The following is a 19,393-nucleotide window of genomic DNA, read 5'->3' on the forward strand; positions in this document are numbered from 1 at the left end:
AGTGACCTGGAAGTACATTTTTTAAAACTCTAATGGATATGTGTTAAGATGCAGTCGGTTAATATTAGAGCGAAAAATCAGCAGAAACAGTGAGAAAGCAGGTCAGTCTGTCTAGTGGGAGATAAAAAGTTCTGGAGTCAGACCTGGGGGGCACGGAGAGAAAGTTCCCCCTGTGAGTAACTCAGAGAGGGTCACTCCCCTACCAGCCCCTGTGCAGGCCTCCACCCCAGGCCCTGACCGGTCGGGTCAGCTGGCCAACCGGGGCACCTGGGGGTGGGGCGCAGGCTGGGGGAGGGCAGATACTCCCTGCCCAGAGCCTTCTTACCTGAAGAGTGGGCTCAGCCAGACGCCCAGAAACAAGGGTGGAAAAGGGGCGAAGTTTCCTCTCCAGACAGATCAAAAGAGTGAACACTGAGACCATCTCGGGGCAGGATCGCTAATAGTATTTGATCAGAATCATATAAACGTGGAGGACCAAAGAGATTGGGTTAAGGGTATTCCGACCCAAGACACCCCTTGGTGTCTTGCTTTCTTTTACCCCGAAAGAAGAGAAAAGGAAAAAAGTAAGTCTGTATAATTGAGTAGTTACCCTAAATCTATGACTTGAAAAACTTAGATTTCATTTGGGGTACTTCAGCTTTCAAGATTAGAAAATTGTAGCTCATGCAGTGAGAACAGGCAGTGAATAGAGAGAGGAAGCTTTGTGCAGAACACGCTCCCCAGGCCCTGGACGGAAGGGGATAAGGCACCCAGAACACTGCAACTTTGTATCACATGGAGGTCCTTGAAAATGTCCCAAGTTTGAAAAGAAGATCTTTTTTTTTCTTTTAAACTGGGAGCCAACTGACCACAGGCCCTGGGCGGTTTGAACTGAGCCTTCCTGTAGTTGCCTGTAGCCCTGAGCAGTGAATTGGGGTGGAATAAAGGACCGCGTGGGTGTTCTGTTTAACCCTTTAGTGGAACGCCCTAAGCCCAGTTCATGGACATGCAAAGGATGCCTAAAGTTCCCTTCTAAGCCCACAAGACATTTTTACTTACCACAGCTAACTAGCTGTAGTGTGAGGTAAAGTAACTAATAAGAAACAAAATGAAAAAAAAAAAAAAAAAAAGAAACAAAATGACCCTACTGACCCAGGCCACCTTACTTATCATCATAGGAGTGTGGGCTGCCAAGGCGGGGGCCTAGTACTTCAGAACAGCCAGGGAGAGTTTCCCGGGGAACTTTCTGGTGTGCTTTTCTAATCCCTAGTGCCCGCAGAGTATTTCGTGTTGCCTTAAAAAATTAACACATGCGGCTTCCCTGGTGGCGCAGTGGTTGAGAGTCCGCCTGCCGATGCAGGGGACGCGGGTTCATGCCCCGGTCCGGGAAGATCCCACATGCCGCGGAGCGGCTGGGCCGGTGAGCCATGGCCGCTGAGCCTGAGCGTCCGGAGCCTGTGCTCCACAACGGGAGAGGCCACGACAGTGAGAGGCCCACGTACTGCAAAAAAACCCACAGAAATTAACACATGGTCTTGGCAAAGATTCCCGAGGCGAGCAGAGCCTGCGGGGTACCTGTTGTTAATTACTTGCTGTGTAGGGCATATGCAAACAGCTGTATGTTTAATTATGCAGATGGAACTTTACCATATAGGCTGTTCTGTGAATTCTTTTTTCTATCCAGCAATGTACTGTGAACACTGCCATGTCAGCTCAGACGCCTGCCTTTTTTCCCCCTTTGAATTGCTGAGTGATATTCCAGAGAATGGATCTGCTGTGATTCATGTAGTCATTTAACGTGTAGGCTGAGACAGTGTACCTGCACTGTGTGGGGCAGGGGGCATTTTAGAAGTGAAGCCACACATCCATTAAAAGTTAACCCTGGGGCTTCCCTGGTGGCGCAGTGGTTGAGAATCCGCCTGCCGATGCAGGAGACAGGGGTTCGTGCCCTGGTCCGGGAGGATCCCACATGCCGCGGAGCAGCTAAGCCCGTGAGCCATGGCCGCTGAGCCTGTGCGTCCGGAGCCTGTGCTCCGCAACGGGAGAGGCCACAACAGTGAGAGGCCCGCATACCGCAAAAAAAAAAAAAAAAAAAGTTAACCCTGGTTAGTGGGGACCAAGTTTCAAAGCTGCATAAGCATCTTAGGACCCCTGTGTTTTGAAGGTTTCGGATTGTATGGGGGTAGAAGCATGAGTTAATAATGCATTGGAAGCTCCAGTCGACTCACAAGGCCGGACATCCTTCCACTCCAGGGGCATCTGGTCTCCGGGAGAGCCTGCTTCCTCTGAGCCCCCTACCTCACGCTGAGGCTTTGTAGACCGAGGCTAAAGGTGCTGGTTCTGGGCAGCGTGTAAAATGGGTGGGCTTTCTGCTCACTGTGCCTGCTCGGATCTCATTAAGATTAGCCAGAGAGCGTGGGCAGTGAGTCTGGGCATAGGGGTGAGTCACACACCAAGAGGGAAGTGTGTTGGTGCTGAGGTCTGGCTGGGACTGTGGACCTGGCCTCAGCCTTTGCTGCAGCCTTGATTTGATGAATCAAATAGCAGCAGCTTGGGAACCCTGGGGTAACAGAGCTGCAGGTAGAAGTGAAGCTTGGCTTCCAGAAAGTGCTGTTGAATAGGCAGGCACCCGCAGGTGGCTTGGTGTGTTTGGATCATGTGGCAGGGTGTGTTTCTGTGGTTTGTGGGGGAGTGAGCAGTTTGGGGTTAGATGGAAATTCGAGAGCACCTTATGGAACAGAGAAGTGGGAGGGCAGCACCGTATCTGGAACACATGCCTACACGTCCACACACGCGCATGTGTGCTGTGATGCCCCTGTAGCGGCTGCTCTTGGCAGCTGTGTCTGTGTGGCTTGGTGCCAGCCTGGCTGCCCCACTGGCAGGTGAGAGAGTGGGTGAGGGTCCTGGAGCCCCTAGTAACCCAGAGGGCTTTGTTACTGTGAAAAGAGCTGGGGCTTTGGAGTCACACCATCTGGGGCTGGAATCCTGGCTTTCTCAGCCACTTATTAGATGACTTTAGCCAAGTTAAGCTGTCTGAGCCTGTTTTCTCATCTGTAAAGTGGGATAATGGCAGCTCTGGCCTCGGATTTTTTTGATCAATAAAAGGGTGAGTCCTGGGCCGCTGAATAGTCCTTCCCTTCTCTTACTTTCTTCTTTCTCCTTTGCTCCTCTGGTTTCTCAGTCTTTATCCAGAGAGCTCCAGCCGAGGCTATAAATTATTCAGATGCTATTTTCTGCTTTGAGCTCCCTCCCCACTGCCCCTAGCTGCCATTTCTCATTCCTCCCAGGGCTGTCTGGGGAGCCAGGCTGGGGAGGCTTCCACAGGGGCTACCGCATGGTTCTGGGTGCTGGCTGCTCCCTGCCCAGTGCCCGCTGGAAAGCCCAATGTGGGCTCTGCTACCTTCTGCGGTAGAAACACCGGGCTTCTCCACGTGCCTGGAGGCAGTGAACGAGCCAGTCAAGTATCTTGGGCTTCCCTGGGACAAGCTTCTGGTGTTCGAGCGTTTTCCCCTCCCCACCCTGTCATGGTGTTAGTAAGTAAACGAGGAGGCAACTGTGTCTGGGGGTCCCCAACCCCATATCTTTGCGGGACATTGATGCTCAGCAACTAAGTTTGCACAGATTCTTGTGGGGGACCTTTGTCCCACTCATACAGAGGCCATAGCTGAGCATGGACCTTTTCCACGCTCCCAGTTTGAGGAGGATGATCTCTTTTCCCCGGGAGACCTCTGCTCCTGTCCATGGGCTTTCAGTGAGGTGCACAGAGAGCCCTCAGCACCTTTTAATTTAATTTAATTTTTTTTATTTTTTGGCTGTGCCACGTGGCATGTGGGATCATCGTTCACTGACCAGGGATCGAACCTGTGCCCCTTGCAGTGGAAGTGAGGGGTCTTAACCATTGGACAGCCAGGCAAGTCCCCTCAGCACCTTTTTAAGCAGAGGAGCTTTCAGAAGATCACTGAGAAAACCATCCACTGCTCTTCAACGTCTTGTGTTTGGGGCTGAGTTTTGAGCACTTAACTACTAACTTTTGAGCACTTAACTACACCTGCCATGTGCCAGCCCTGCACTAAGCACTTCACTCAACCCATGTGCTGCAGTCCCCACAAGAGCACTGAGGTCTCTAAGTGACAGAGTTGATATTTTGGCTCAGTGAACGATGCAGCCAAGCTCTAGGAAGGGCCGAGGTGCAGCGGGTCCTCCTGGAACCAGGGACCCAAATCCCACCCCATTTGCACTCCTGTGTCTCAGATGAGCCTCCTTCAAATGTTCCTTGTCACTCTTACCTCATAACTCACCGTTTCACCAGCACACAATTCTGACTCTTCTCGTTCCCAATTCAGAAAAGCCTATGGAGGGCTCTGATTGGTCCAGCTAAGTCCCCTGCTCAACTCTGAAACCAGGGGAGCAAGGGACCCCACTGGGTCCTCCCGCTGGGTGGGAGGGTGGAGTTAGGAAGAGCAGGGCAGCTAAAATGCTGGGTGTCCACCGTTGCTCGGTAGGCCTCCCTGTTTCCAGGTGGGAAAGTCGAGGTTTGGGTCCCTGGGGTGACTCCTCCTGGGTAATCTGTTAGGGGCAGCACTGGGACTAGAGTCCGACTACGACTTGGAGCCCAGGCTCTTGGGCACTGTGCCACCCTGCCTCCGCCCGGTGGTGGGCTGCGCGTCAGGGCTTTGCGGGAGGAAAGGCGAACGCTGTGCTTCCAGCCTTCGAGGGCTGCAGGGTCCAAACACGGGCACCTAGGAATAGAAAATAAAGAGCCAGTGGTAAAAACTAGGGGAAGTGTGAGTAGCGGGCTCTGGGCGTTCAGAAAGGGAAGAGTTAACTGGTGGGGGTGGGGAGCTAGGTGTCTGAGGGTGCTTGTGGCAGGGGATAAAATGTCAGCAGGGGTGGAGACAGGGAGCTGTGTTCCAGGTGTCGTGAAGAGTTTGCGTTCGGGCTTGGGCTGGACTGATGGGCACCAACGTGACCTCTAGTGAAGAGTCTAATTAACCCTCTTTTCTGAATAGCCCTCAGGGGCCTAGAGTTGGGTTGATCTTCGTTTTTGCTCCGTGACATGCTCCTGTCCTTGGTGTACACATGGCCCACTTTCATCTTGTCTATGTCTAATGGTGTCTTTAAGTCTGTTTTAGTACAACTTCAGACTGTTTGCTTGGATGTCTTTCCACTTGTGCAAAGCTGAACTCAATGGATATATGTTTTTTTTTAAAAAAATTAATTATTTACTTATATTTTAACATCTTTATTGGAGTATAATTGCTTTATAATGGTGTGTTAGTTTCTGCTTTATAACAAAGTGAATCAGCTATACCTATACATATGTTCCCATATCTCTTCCCTCTGGCGTCTCCCTGCCTCCCACCCTCCCTATCCCACCCCTCTAGGTGGTCACAAAGCACCGAGCTGATCTCCCTGTGCCATGTGGCTGCTTCCCACTAGCTATCTATTTTACATTTGGTAGTGTGTATATGTCCATGCCACTCTCTCACTTTGTCCCAGCTTACCCTTCCCCCTCCCCGTATCCTCAAGTCCATTCTCTACATGGATATATGTATTTTTTACTCTTTATTTTAGCATCTATGTCATGGGCTTGGTCCTGGAGTGGATTAAGAACAACGGCGGTGCAGCAGCCATGGAGAAGCTTAGCTCCATCAAATCGCGAATGATTTACGATATTGTTGATAATTCTCAAGGATTCTATGTGTAAGTTGATGGGGTTTCATCTCACATTTTGCCTCTTGTGAATTTAAAAATGTGTATATGCCATGTCGTTTTGGAACATGGATGCAGCCACCTTTCTCTGAGACATTGAAGTCCTCGGGAGCATGAGTTAGGTAAGTCTTCCCTCCTGCGTCCCATTCCCAGGAATCCTGGGCTTTGGGAGCTGCCTCCCAATGGGTGGTAACGCTTCTCACACCACAGACCCCGGGGCAGACCCCTCTCCCCAACCTCACCTCCTCTGTATGTCCCCTGGGGACAAAACACATACTTGCTGGAAGCTCTCAGCTTTACCTCAGGACTCATCGGAGACCCTTGATATAAACACTCACTCCTGGCCCCTCCTCTGGTTTATTTACCCTTTTAGGAAAGTTTCCTCTTTCGCTTATTATAGGACAAACGCTCCCATCCCAGGCCTGCAGTTGGTGAATGGAATTGGCTCTGGTATGAGTTGACTCCTAGTTAAATGTTTTTGTGACTAATTGATTCAGGAACGTGTGTTGACCGCTGGACCAACGCCAGAGAACATATGGGCCTTGTATTCATCTCCAAGGGCTGCCAGAGCAAAGTACCACTAGCTTGGTGGCTTAAAACAAGATAAATTTATTTTCAGTGTTCTGGAGGCCAGGAGTTCAAAGGCAAGCTGTCAGCAAGGCTTTGCTCCCTCCAGAGACTCCAGGGAAGAATCCGTTCCTTGCCTCTTCCAGCTTCCAGGGGCTTCGGGCATTCCTTGGCTTGTGGCTGCCTCACCCCAGTCTCTGCCTCTGCCTTCACATGGCCTCCTCCTTTCTTGTGGGTCTTGTCTTCTGTCTCTTACAAGGCCATTGGATTTAGGGTCCACCCAGATAATCCAGGATGATTGATCTCATCTAGAGATCTTAGCTTAATTGCATCAGCAGAGACCCTTTTTCTAGATCACGTTCGCAGGTTCTGGAGGTGAGCACGTGGATAAGCCTTTGCAGAGGCCACACCGTTCAACCCCCTACAACAGGCCTGTCACCAAAATGCCAGATATAAAGTACCTAGTATGGTGCCTGGCACGCAAGGAGCTTGACAGATGATGTTTTCATTTGCTTCTCCCCTCCTTCAAGGTGGGGACAGCTGTGGGAGGACCAGACTTTATGCTCTGTATGCACGTGTGTTTATACACATACATGCATAAACACTTACACTCATTTGCCGAGCCAGGACCCCCTTCTTAGCGACCTTTACTCTTTGGAGTTCAGTGTGTTGTAAGAAAAAATATCTGGCTGACAATAACAAGGGAATTTTCACTCTTTTAAGAATTTAGTGGGCCTTGTAGGACAAAAAATGGTGCCTCAATCCTGCCTCAGAATTGTATGTTTTACCCAAGATTTGCTAACACATCTCCATAACCATCCATGGGTGAGGTTGTACTTTTGGTACAACCCTAACTGCTGCTGTCCCCTCTGCCCTTAAATGCCTGCCTGCTCCTATGAGTTCTTGGCTTGTGATGACACCCCAGCCACAAGCCCTCAGGGAGTCTGGCTTGGCTGAACGACTTGACCTTTGGGGTCCTCTTCCACATGCCATCTGGGGGAAGGGGTACACACTGTGCATTTCTGCCTGCTCTGTGGTTCTGTGGCTTGGCCTTTGGGAATCTTCCACTTTAGAGCCTGACGTGTGAGAGAGGAGGCCAGGGTACTCCACTAGCACTTACTGGAGCCATTGTAACATGCGTGATCAGCAGTAGATGGTCCAAGGAGTTCATGGCCAAGGGCTAAATAATGAGCCATGAGCTGGGGGCAGGGAGATACTGCTTTGGCTGGAGGCGAAGGGAGGGCTTTTACATGAGCTTGAGCCTTGGACAGGAGTAAGAATTAGGCACAGAAGAAGGCGGAAGTACTTTTATGAATTCTTAGGAAGGCAGGGAATGGCCTCTGCGAAGCACTGAGGGAAGAAAGTAGTGTGTTTGGAGAGCAGAGAGTGGGCTACCTGAAGGGCACGGCTCGTGCTGGGATTGGAAAGAAAGTCTGGAAAGGTCTGAAGACATGTTTAATTCACTAGCTCGTTTATCCATTCGTCTATCTACCCATCCATCTGTCTACCCATCCATCCATCCATTCATCCGTCCGTCCATCCGTCCATCCATCCATCCATCAAGCAAATGGCACCTGAACACTCCTCTGTGCTAGCCTTGTTCTAGGCTCTGGGGATACCCAGAAGAATAAGTCACCTTTCCTGGCTCCATAAGAGTGCTCAGGATCTGAATGTGAATAAGAGCACATGGCAGCTATTGTGGAGGGGAGACCACTTTTCTAAGAGTTTTTGGCTCCGTATATTTCTCAGGAGACGTGAAGGCACAAAATGGGAGGACAGAAAGCATGGTGATGCCTCCAGAAGAAATCCAGGAAATTAAAAACAAAATAAAGCATAGAAGGAACACCAAGAAGCCCCTGAATTCTCTCCCCTCACTTGAGATCCTTTAACTGCAAGCACCCAACCTGCCATTTTCCAGAAGGCAGCCTGTTGAAGCCAATGTGTTAGGCAGGTCATCTCCTGAGGAATCTCATCACCTTCCCATGCAAAACTCCTCGTTCACTTATGAACACCCTTGACCCCGAACTTGAAGCCTCTTCCGAATAAACCTCTTTCTGGGAACTTCCATTCACCCCCTGGGCCGCCTGCCCAGAAAAGGTCATCTGGCTCGTGGTGTTCCTCTGGGACCTTGTTACCAGAGTCAGTAGCAGGCTTTGCTCCCTCTCTCCTCTATGTTAGCAGTTGGACGCTCACTAGTTGTCTCTTTGTGCTCTTGGGTTTTCAGGAAGTTCTTTGCTATGGAAATATGGCCCCGAAGGGGAGGTGAGCAGTTAAATGAAAATGCATGTGAATAAAGAGTATGTAATGTAGAGGTTAAGAACATGGGCTCTTGCACTGGGTAATTCGTGTAAAGCACCAGAAACCGTATTTGGCACATAGGGAGCATTCCTTAAGGGTTAGCTCTTAACAGTATTTGTGGTTATTATGGAAAGCACCTAGGATGTTCCTGACACATAGTGTTTAATATGTATTAGATATTAATTTTAATATGATAAAGCTGTTGAAGTGATCAAATCCATATCCACATCTAAGGTCACCTTTTCTCACTTTCATGTGGGGTCCAGACCTTAGGAAAGAGAGGGAAGCATGTGATGTGTCTAGTGACAACCTCAAAATAAAATAAAGCAGGCAGAGCCCTGAGCGCTTTACAGATATTAATACATTTTATTGTCATCACAACCCTGTGAACAGACAGTGTTTTACAGCAGCACAGACAGGTTAGGGTCAGGTGCAGCGGGGAAGTGGAATCAGGCAGGATAAGAACATGGGGAGAGTCAGGGGTGCTGGTTCCAGAGCCTTTACTAAGGAAACAACAAATATCACAGATGATAATGACTTTTTTTTTTCAAAATGCAGGAATCAGTGGAAAAACTAGAAATGATCATGTTCAGAATTGTGATCAGTTATGTCTAAATATGTAAAAGTTAGTTACTTTCCCATTGTCCAGAAATAACAATAAAAAACAAGGAAAGATCCCATTCGCAAGAGTCACAAAAATTAGTAAATATCTAGAAGTCAGTTCAGTGTTCACCTGAAAAAGTTAGTGCAAAAGGATAGATGAAACATTTTAAACATACATGTTAACATTAATAAAATGTAATGTTAACATATGATCTATTAACATATAAAGCCACTGGCAGAGGGAAAGGCAGATCGGTGGAAAAGTCCAGCAACTGGTTCCTGTTTACTTGAGAATTGCATTTTAAATTAGACAGTTTTAAAGTCTAACGTGACTTTTTGTCTAATTGATTGAGGCATTGATAATTCATTTCAATAGAAATTAGATATTTGCATCACAGCATACACAAATTCTAGTCAGTCGAAAAGATGCAAATGCAACTAAATGCAAGAAGCAAATATAAAATACAGGAGAGAATTTCTGTGTAAGTGTAGGGAGTACAGAAGCCTTCCTAAATAAGCCATAAAACTCAGAAGCCATAAAGTAAAAGATATTTAATTACATGAAAATTTAAAACTTTTCTACAGTTCAAGACATAAACAAAACAAAATGACAGACATGAAAGTTTGGTAGCGTATTAACATATAAAGGTTACTGTTGATATAGAGAAGAACCCACAAATAAATAAAAAAGGATAACCAAATTTTTAAAAGGCAGGGGGTGGTTTCTAACTGTATGAGCAAACAACTCAGAAGAAACACAGCTGGTTAATAGATGAATGAAGAGGGGCCAACTTCATTAGGAAACGCAGATTAAAACCATGGGATTTTCTTCCCCTCTGATGGGCAGAAATTCTAAAGACTGATAACATCTGGTGTAGACGAGGGAACAAACACACTTTGGGTATGTTAAGTATAATAAATGTGTTCAATTTTGGAGCGAGGCTTGCAGCATCCATCAAAGTTCAAAACTCTCTTGCTCTTTGACCAAAGACTTTTACTTCTAGGCACCTGCCCTCTGCCAGTACTCTGCCTTGCACAGAAGTGTGCATCAAATCAGGCACCTGCAAGCCCAATGCTGGAGACTTATGTAATGGGGAAAATCTAGAGATAACCCGGATGTCCTTCAGGAGGGGTCTGATGAAGGAAATTAGGATCCATCCGTAGTATGGAGTAACATGTGCATGGAGAATGGGGAAGGTCTGTGAGCAAACTGGGAAGATGACCTGATACGTCATCAGGTCAAAAGGAAAAAGAGCAGGTGAAGAAAAGGACATGTCTATTATTCCACTTAGAAACCCACAGTATTTGTATCTGTAAATGCTATATATGTAATACGTACATGTGGAAACATGCATATATACACATTTGTGTATCTGATCCTGAAAATGTGCAAAAGACTGTTAATGGCAGCCACCTCTGTGGAAGGGAATAGATCTTCACATTTTTACTCTAGTTTTCCTAAGCGTGTGCAAATTTAGAATTAATTTTTTATTTAAAAGTTAGGCAGGGCTTCCCTGGTGGCGCAGTGGTTAAGAATCCACCTGCCGATGCAGGGGACACGGGTTCGTGTCCTGGTCCAGGAAGATCCCCAGGAGAGGCCTAGTGACTCTTTTGTGGGCTTCTCTCACCTCAGGACGCACTCTTCACACCCTTCTGGTTTGTCTTTTGGAGCAGACACCGCTGAAATGAGCGTCTTGTCATCGCTTGCCAAACTGCCTGCGGTTTTCTTGCGCCCTCCTAACCCTCACCACCTTTGTGAGATGCTGTTTCGCGCTGAGGTGGTGCCTTTCCCCTCTCACACACTCCTCTGGTACCTTGGGAAGTCCCGGGGTTTCTCAGTGGGCATTCTAGAATACTCATCCCAGAGATACAATGGGTTTTTCAGCCACATGCATTTGGGGAAAACTGTGTTCCTATATGAATTATTCTCTCGGGAGTTCACGATTCACAGGAGCTCTTGAGACGCTCTAGGAAGTTGAGTCAAGAAACCCGTGTAGCCCTGTTCATGCAGGATTTCCTAAATTTCTATGACTGACTGTGGCACCGCTTTTCCAGTCACAAGCATCCTTATCAGCTTCCGTCATAGACTCCCTGGGAAGCGCTGCTCAGACTCTGTCCTGGAAGCTTTGTAGTCCCAGGATTACCCGCTGCTTCCACGCCCACCTGGCCCCGTGCTGGCGCTCTGTCAGCCTGGCACCTTCTCCCTGCCCCCCAACTCATTCAGGCCACAGGCCCTGCCCCTGCTCTGGGATTTAGTGATAACGTCTGGGAGTGGTGGCCCAGCACAGCCCACGGCAGTGCTCCGTGTGGCTCACAGCGTTTAAATACACACAATTTGAGCCCTTAGTGGAACATGGGAAGATGACTTAAATCCAGATGTCTTTTTTCATAATCCCTGTGTCTCTGAAAGTGGGAGAAACAGACTGGGAGGGCCGTATGTTTCAAGCAAAAGGGAGACTCTGTTTCTCTGTGGCAGTAAAGAACGGGCCCTCACAGTTAACAGTTAACGTAGGGAGTTTGTGCTGAGTCTGTCATGTTGGGCCTGTTATACTCATTTATATGACTGTTGGGTCCCTATTGGCATTTGAATTTGCTGCCCATGCTTGAAACTCCCCAGCGTCCCTGTCTTGGTCATGAGGCCTAATTCTGTTGACCTAGAAAGTTCTTTGTGGGAGCTTTCTAGCAGGCCTCTCCCCCAGTGTCCCCACCCTCCAGCCCCTATATCGTAGTGCTTTTTCTAAAACGTGGAACTCGTTGTGCAGATCTGATTGCTCCTCGTTGCTCCAGGATCCGATTGATCCAGTTCCCAGGAGAGCGTGTCTGCAGGGCCCTCCACGGTCTGCAGTCCTGCCCCCAGCCAGGCACCCAGCACCCCAGGTGCTGCAGAGAACTTGCTGGCGTCCCCCGTGCCTTGGCAGACACAGCTGTCTGCCAGATGCCCTTCCTTCGTCTCCCCCTGTCCTGACCCCTCCCACCTCCCTTCCTCTGAAACCGTCAACCTTCCCTCTGGCAGAATTACTTGCTCAGCTCTGTGCTTCCACAGCGCTTGTCCTGTGGAATTTGAATTCCCTCCACAGCCGTTTTGCTAGGTTGGGAGCAGCCAATTCCCCTTCATCTTTTTCTTCCTTCCCTCAGCCCCACACCAGGGACACTCTCGGGCACCGTGCAAATTTAATCTTCAATTTCTAGTTGTTATGACATCGTTACTGTCATGGTACCATCTACGTTCACAGTAGGATGGGTAAATGTGTGGGGGACGACTGTAAATACAGATTCTTTGTAAATCCAAGTTCCTAATTCTTCCCCCTTTTAATATTTTTTCCCTTTAAATCATGTGTCCTTTTTGCTGCTCCAGCTCTATAATTGGACTGTCACCTGCGGAGCCTGAGGCAGCAGAATATCAAAGAGGGTAGACACTAAATTTTTAATTTAAGTATCAACCAGGATACCTACTAGCTGTGCAAAGGGGGACCCAGAATTCAGGCTCAAAGCCTATTACCAGATACTTGGTTTCCCATCTTGTGTCTCTTCTGTCCATCGATGTGCACTTGACTCCTATTAAGTTTAACAGGAATTATGTGTGTGCCCTGAGGGGAGAACGTAGCTTTTAATGGGGGCATCCTCACACTGCTTTTATTTGCTGTTTAATTTTAATGAATCCCACCCTGTAGAAGTGGAAGAATGAAACAGGATGTGCTTGAGAAAATGGAGAGAGTTATTACATATCTTACTTGTAATCCAGAGTAGCATGTCATCTCTTCTTCTGTTTGTCTCCTTTGGTTGTCAATGGAAGATAATTTTGGCTTGCTTACTTTCCAAATCAGAAACTGAAGTCAAATACTAACATATCCTAGATGGAACTTCACTCATTCATTTTTGAGAGTCTGTATGAGCCCTGTGCAAGGTGCAGAGAATAAAAAGACAAATTTATTGACTTCAGTAGATATTTACATAGCATTGAATATTTTCCAGACACTGTTCTAAATTCTATCAGTTATCTACTTTTGCATCATAGAACACTTCAAGACAGTGACTGAAAACCACAGCCATTTCTTTTTTTTTGGCGGTACACGGGCCTCTCACTGCTGTGGCCTCTCCTGTTGCGGAGCACAGGCTCTGGACGCACAGGCCCAGCGGCCATGGCTCACGGGCCCAGCCGCTCTGCGGCATGTGGGATCCTCCCGGACCGGGGCACGAACCCGTGTCCCCTGCATCCGCAGGCGGATTCTCAACCCCTGCACCACCAGGGAAGCCCCACAGCCATTTCTTTTGCTCAGGATTCTTTTCAGTCAGCAGGTGGGGCTGGGCTCAGTGGGGTGGTTTCTTCTGCTGGTCTCCTCTGAGATCACTTATTCAACCAAAGTCACCTTGTGATCCACCTAGAGTGTAAATGGCCCCCTCATCTGTCTGACAGCTGGTGCTGGCTGTGGGCTGGGCCTGTTATTTCCAGCAGGCTAGCTTGGGCTTGCTTACATGGAAGTGATGTTTTAAGAGGGCAGGTATTGAAGCTGCATGCCCCTTGAGGCCTCAGCTTAGAAGTTGCACAGCATCACTCCTGTTGCAGTCTTGGTCAAGGCAAGTCCGCAAGGCCAGCCCAGATTCAAAAGGTGTGGAGCACTAGACCCCACCTCTTGCTGGGAGGGCTGCAGAGAATTTGTGGCCATTTAGTCTTCACATCAGAGAGACACAACAGAGAGATTTAGTAACTTATTCAAGGTCACACAGCTTGGGACAGTACAGTGTTTAAAGTGCTTTGAATGCTGCTGCTCATTATTTTTAAATCTTACAGCCACTATTTGGACCAACTTATTTTTTTTCTCTGCAGCCTTGTAGAGAAAGGGTCATTCACATTGCTGTGTGGCTGCCATGGGTTGGAAGCTTCATATATGTTGTACCACTGAACTGTCATAGCTAGTATGAAATGGAGATATTATTATCATTCCCAATATTCAGATGAGGAAACTGAGGCTCTTGGAAATTAAGTATGAGTCGTATAAGAGAATGTTAGCTCACTGTTCCATATGCAAGAGTGGTCTCCCTAAGTAAATTATAAATGTCCTGGTGCAGATCTTTTTATAATCTCTTGTTTGCATCTGGAAAATGGTTTTTAAAAATTTTCTGTTGCTGACAATTAAAGCTGGATTAGATAGCAGCTGTGCTTTAGGGCATCCAGTTCACATTTATTACATTTACTTCATAGTCTACTTTCACCCTAACTAGTGGCAATAGAATTGCAAGTTGATGGGAACAATCTAATCACCTGTATATTTCAGTATACTCCATTATGATATTTAAATATATAACATATTATTAAAATAACATTAAAGGGAACATAGAATTATCCCATATTCTCACATCCTGAACACAAATATTTTCTATTTCTCTATGCTTCCTTAGAATCTTTATATCCACATTTATACTCTAATTAGAGTACCCATAACATCTAAAATTTTTCACTTATTAGATCATAAATACTTCCATTTTGCAGCCTTATCTTTATCTTTTTATGTGGCATCTTAATATTTAGTTATAAAGAAATATTATAGTTTATTTTATTTCTATGGTGGACATAGGTCGTTTCTAACTTTACCTGTTGTAATTAATTACAGAATATATGATGTTCTGGATGGGCTTTAGTTCAGATATTTTGTTTAATTCTATTTCTAAATATGTACTCTCATATTTTTCAAAACATGTGTTCTGAATTTGATTCCCAACTCCTGTCAAGAACCATGTAAATGTGTTGTGTGTGTGTGTGTGTGTGTGTGTGTGTGTGTGTGTGTGCTCACGCCAACAGTTTTACTCTGGGAAGTTGACTTAAGGAAATAGTTCAAACATACAAAAAATGTCCAGGTAATCCAATGTTATGATGTTTCTTCATATGTTAGCATAACTTTATTTTATGTAACTAATGCTTTACTTTTTTTTCTTTTTGCATTTCTATAACCAAATAACTGACATAGAGTTCATTTGGGGTATAAGTTTTAGATCTAAATCAATTTTCCCTATACAGCACTACAATTATCCCTCTCTGTTTATTAAATAATATTCACTTTCCTTGAATTATGTGATTCTTATTTTACTGAATGCTTAAATATAATATATAAATGGGTTATTTGGATTTTTTTATAAAAAACTATTTTCTGTTGCTTTGTTAATGTCAGTTGCACATTGCAGAAAAATAGCTGGAACAAAAAACATGTTTTTCAGATGTCCAGTGGAGCCCCAGAATAGAAGCAGGATGAATATTCCATTCCGCATTGGCAACACCAAAGGAGATGATGCTTTAGAAAAAAGATTTCTCGACAAAGCTCTTGAACTCAATATGATCTCCCTGAAAGGGCATAGGTGAGTACATGTCCCATCCAGAAGCTTGTCAGAGAACTGGTTTAGTTTTCAGACACTGAAGGAAACACATCTAGGAGCCTGCCCATCCTGGAGTAGCAGGTACTGTAACTCATTGGGAAAGACCATTTGTTACGGGGGGGTTCTCCTGCTGCTGCTTACAGACCCTTTAGCACGATTCCACAGCTGAGAGAATTGGGGGGGGGCACATCTTCTAGGAGCTTTGGTCAAAATTTCCTTTGAGAATCTCTGCTCTGACAGCACAAAGGGTGCTGGTACAGCTCTGGTACAGCTGGCACAAGCCTGTTCAGTGTAAGAACAGATCACTGTTGCTTCCCTGAACATCAGAGAGAGTAGTTAATTCTGTAAGCTCCATGAAAGATGTATGTTCTCACGCATGAGAATAGCTGCCCGCTCCCTGCCCCCTGCATTGCAGGCTCATCGAAGAGTTGAGCTAACCTAGGTTATCTGTGAGCGTTAGAAAGGAATTTTCACTGCGTTGGAAAGGAATTTTCTAATGACTGAGATGTGTGAAGCTCCTGGCCTCCTGCGTTGGCTTTCAGGTGGGAGGTTGGACACGATGGTCTCAGGTGCCATGACTCTCGCAGGAGCTGGTGACTGGAAGGAGGGTCGTCTTGATGCTAAATCAGATGCTCCTGTTCTTAACGGCTGCATCTGTGGTTCTTCTAGGTCCGTGGGAGGCATTCGGGCCTCTCTGTATAATGCTGTCACCATCGAAGATGTCCAGAAGCTGGCAGCCTTCATGAAGAATTTTTTGGAGATGCACCAGCTATGAGCACATCCTAACCAATATACACTCTGCCCTTGAACAATGTACAAAATTGAAAGTCACTTGGGCATGGCTAAAAAAACTAAACAAACATAGTATTTTTCTCGAATGAACAAGCTTATGATAGATTTTCTTCTTTTTTCAGAGAACAGCAAAGCATCCACAGCTATGCTAAGCTGTTGAAACTTAACCTTAATTCTGACTTGAACTGGAAGCTTTTAAAAAATCTTCTCTTGCTTTTCTACCAAATTCTAACTACTGTTGTCTTTGCTGCTACTTTTTCTGCCTAGATCTCATATTCAAAGCTGCCTATGAGTTTAATTATATGCAAATTGCAGGTTATTATTTTTAGAGACACACAAACACACAGCATGGAGGGTGGGTGGAGCCCTCTAGGTGCTGAATTTTGATCCTTTGCAAGATGACAGCAGTGGGGTCTTCTGGATTCTGCAGCTATTAATTCAGGTCACCACCGACCGTGTTGTGATGTTCCAGACTAAAAGGCAAACTGGAGATCGTTCTTTATACTGTTATTCTCATAAAGAGATAAAAGTGACATTCTATATGTTTATATAGCAAGGTCTGTTTTTAATACCAAATAGTTTATATCTCTATGCATTTATAGCTCTGTGCATTTATATTTCTAATAATACGGTTCTTGTTGATATATGTTGAGACTTTGAGAATTTGTTAGGATCCTTGACCTTGTGCATTCGAGTGTTATGTTTTCAACAGCTGTGTGCCTCCCCTTCCGCCTCCCCTCTCCATTTTTAAGCTGCTTCACAAGATTTGGAAGCTCCCTGATTCACCTTTACTTTCCTTTCAGTGGGTAGAAGAACGGTTGGTTGGTTGGTTGGTTGGTTCTTTGTTTTTCAGTTATGCTGTTAAACTAAAAATCTCTGTTAAACTCCCTTACTGTTTGTTCACGTGACTGTTCTCTTTATGGTGTTTGACCAGTGATGCCATGAGTTCAGGAAGATCTTTGCTGAAGAGTCTTTTCCCCTCTTGTTTATCCATTGTCAGTGTTTTATGTTGATCGTGCGAAGGACATTAAAGTCCTAAAACATCTAAATCTTTGTCAATGAATTTCTTTACATGCTTTTTAGACAGATTGTTCTTTAAAAAACTTTATGTTGGGAAAACTTGAGTCTAAAAATAGCATCTGTGAAGGGTATTTTGTTCAAAAAGGTGTAAGACTTGAGTCCTGTACATCCATGTTTTTAATGATTCCGCATACTGGTAGCTTTCCGTTGGCTTTTGGAATGGACAGTATCAACAAACCACGTTACAACACAGCTCACGGTATAAAGTTCTATGAACTTTGTCCCACTTAGGCTGAAACATGCCACTAGGACAGTTTTGAGCTATCTTCGTGTTTCGTTGGATTGTGTAATGAGGACTATACTGATCTTTCGTCCCCGCTCTGCACCAATTAGTTGGGTTAGTTGGGTTTCCTGCTTAGGGCTAAGCCTTGCCAATCTTGGTTCTCTCGTCTGTGAAAAGGAGAATTGAAATAACTCCCCCACTTATCTCAGGGATGGTTGAAGAGCTTAAAACGAGGGCTCAATGCAAGATGTACTGAAAACCACAGTAAATTTTTAAATGGCAAAAGCCAGCCAGTGCTTGGACACCATCCAAGTGTTCACATATAATAGTGATCAGAGTCTATTTTGCCTCCTTCCTCATCCATTCATATGATGGGGACAAGTCCCTGTGGTTTGTACCGGCCCCAGATCTCTTGAATCTCCACTTATTTCCATTCCCGTTGCCACAGCCAGCTCTGTCAGCCCTCCGCGGATCATGTCAGCAGCCTCATCTGCCCCTACCTGCCCCTACCAGCACAGCCCGTTGGACGATCACTTCCCCTTCATGCTCCTCCTTGGTTCATAAAAAAGCCCAGGCTTCTGAGCCCAATGGTCACAGCTTTGTGGTGTCTGGTCTGGCTTCTTCTTTCTTGTGTTTCTGGTTCTTGGAATGTGACGTGCATATATGCCCATGCTACATCAGGTAAGCCTGAACGTCCTGCCCCCGCTCAGCAAGACTGACATTCCTTCAAGTCACCTGCCAACCTCCTGACCTTGTTTGTGTCTCCTGCATTGGAAGGATGTGCTTTTCCTTTGTTCTTACAAGCTTGACCCTTTTATCCCGTCACAGCACCTCCATTCTGTGTTTTCCTGTGCCGAGAGTGTCTGCTTATGTGCCTTCCCCATCAGAGCAAGGAACAAGCCCTGTTTCTCCACCTCCATCACCTGGCATCCTGCCTTGCCCTTAGGAGGTGCTCAACGATTGTCCGTTTAATGAATGGAAAGGCAGGGCTTCCTGAATTTCGTAAACAGCCTGCAATAAAGGCAGAGGTACAATCTCACATACGTGGGTGTTTTAATTTTTCAAAAGCTTACTATGTAATTTCATTTTATACTAAAATTTAGAATCTTGGAGGGCTCCCAGACTCTTCCTTATATTTGTGTGAAAGTGTTTGGAAAACGGTGAGCAACTGCATTCATGCCAGGACAAAGGGTAGTCACTGTTGTCTGGAGCACAGATCGCTGGAAGATACTCATTGAGCGAAAACCTTGACCTTTGAATGTCTCAGGTGAGTGAACGGACGCCAATCTGCTGACCACATGGAGAGAGGGGAAGGGGAGATAAGGACGCAGGCCCCAGGTCAACAGGCTGCGGGAGCCACAACTGGCCAGTCTTTAAGATTAAAAGCAAAGTGGACAGACGGGTGTCTTTCAGGCCTTGGGAAATCTGTGTAAGGCTTGGTGGCCTCATCTTCCTTTAGAGCCTCCAAAGTGTCCTTCTCCCAAACTGATTTTGACTATTTTTCTCTTTCAAAATTTGACGACACATAATCATGTTAATACCACCTAAGTGAGAAAAAACAGATTTGTTCCTACGTTGCTTATGTTTACCTCCACACACTGCTTCATCCCCAGCACTGCGGCTCTGTTCTTTGCCTGCACAAGAAAGAAAATTGGAATTGTTCTGTTCCGCGCTAGTCTGTGTTTATCTAAATATCTAATGCTGTCTCATCACAACTTAGCAGATGCTGGAAGGTTTGGCAAGCCCTTAGGTGAACTATGTGATGTAACAAAT

At 46.1% G+C, this 19,393-nt stretch overlaps 1 protein-coding gene across 1 annotated transcript in view; it reads left to right on the top strand.

The window, feature by feature from the left end:
- The window catches only part of LOC131760995 (phosphoserine aminotransferase), a 30,342-nt gene extending 12,976 nt beyond the window's left edge, over positions 1-17,366 (top strand). Inside the window, exons 7-9 of the mRNA XM_059071215.2 lie at positions 5,554-5,682; positions 15,370-15,507; positions 16,195-17,366. Of these exons, the coding sequence (XP_058927198.2) occupies positions 5,554-5,682; positions 15,370-15,507; positions 16,195-16,300 (373 nt within the window). The 3' untranslated portion in view covers positions 16,301-17,366. The remainder of the gene's footprint in view (positions 1-5,553; positions 5,683-15,369; positions 15,508-16,194) is intronic.
- The last annotated feature ends 2,027 nt before the right edge of the window (positions 17,367-19,393 follow it).

The sequence above is a fragment of the Kogia breviceps genome, chromosome 8 (assembly GCF_026419965.1).
Source record: "Kogia breviceps isolate mKogBre1 chromosome 8, mKogBre1 haplotype 1, whole genome shotgun sequence".
NCBI classification, from domain to species: Eukaryota; Metazoa; Chordata; class Mammalia; order Artiodactyla; family Physeteridae; genus Kogia; species Kogia breviceps.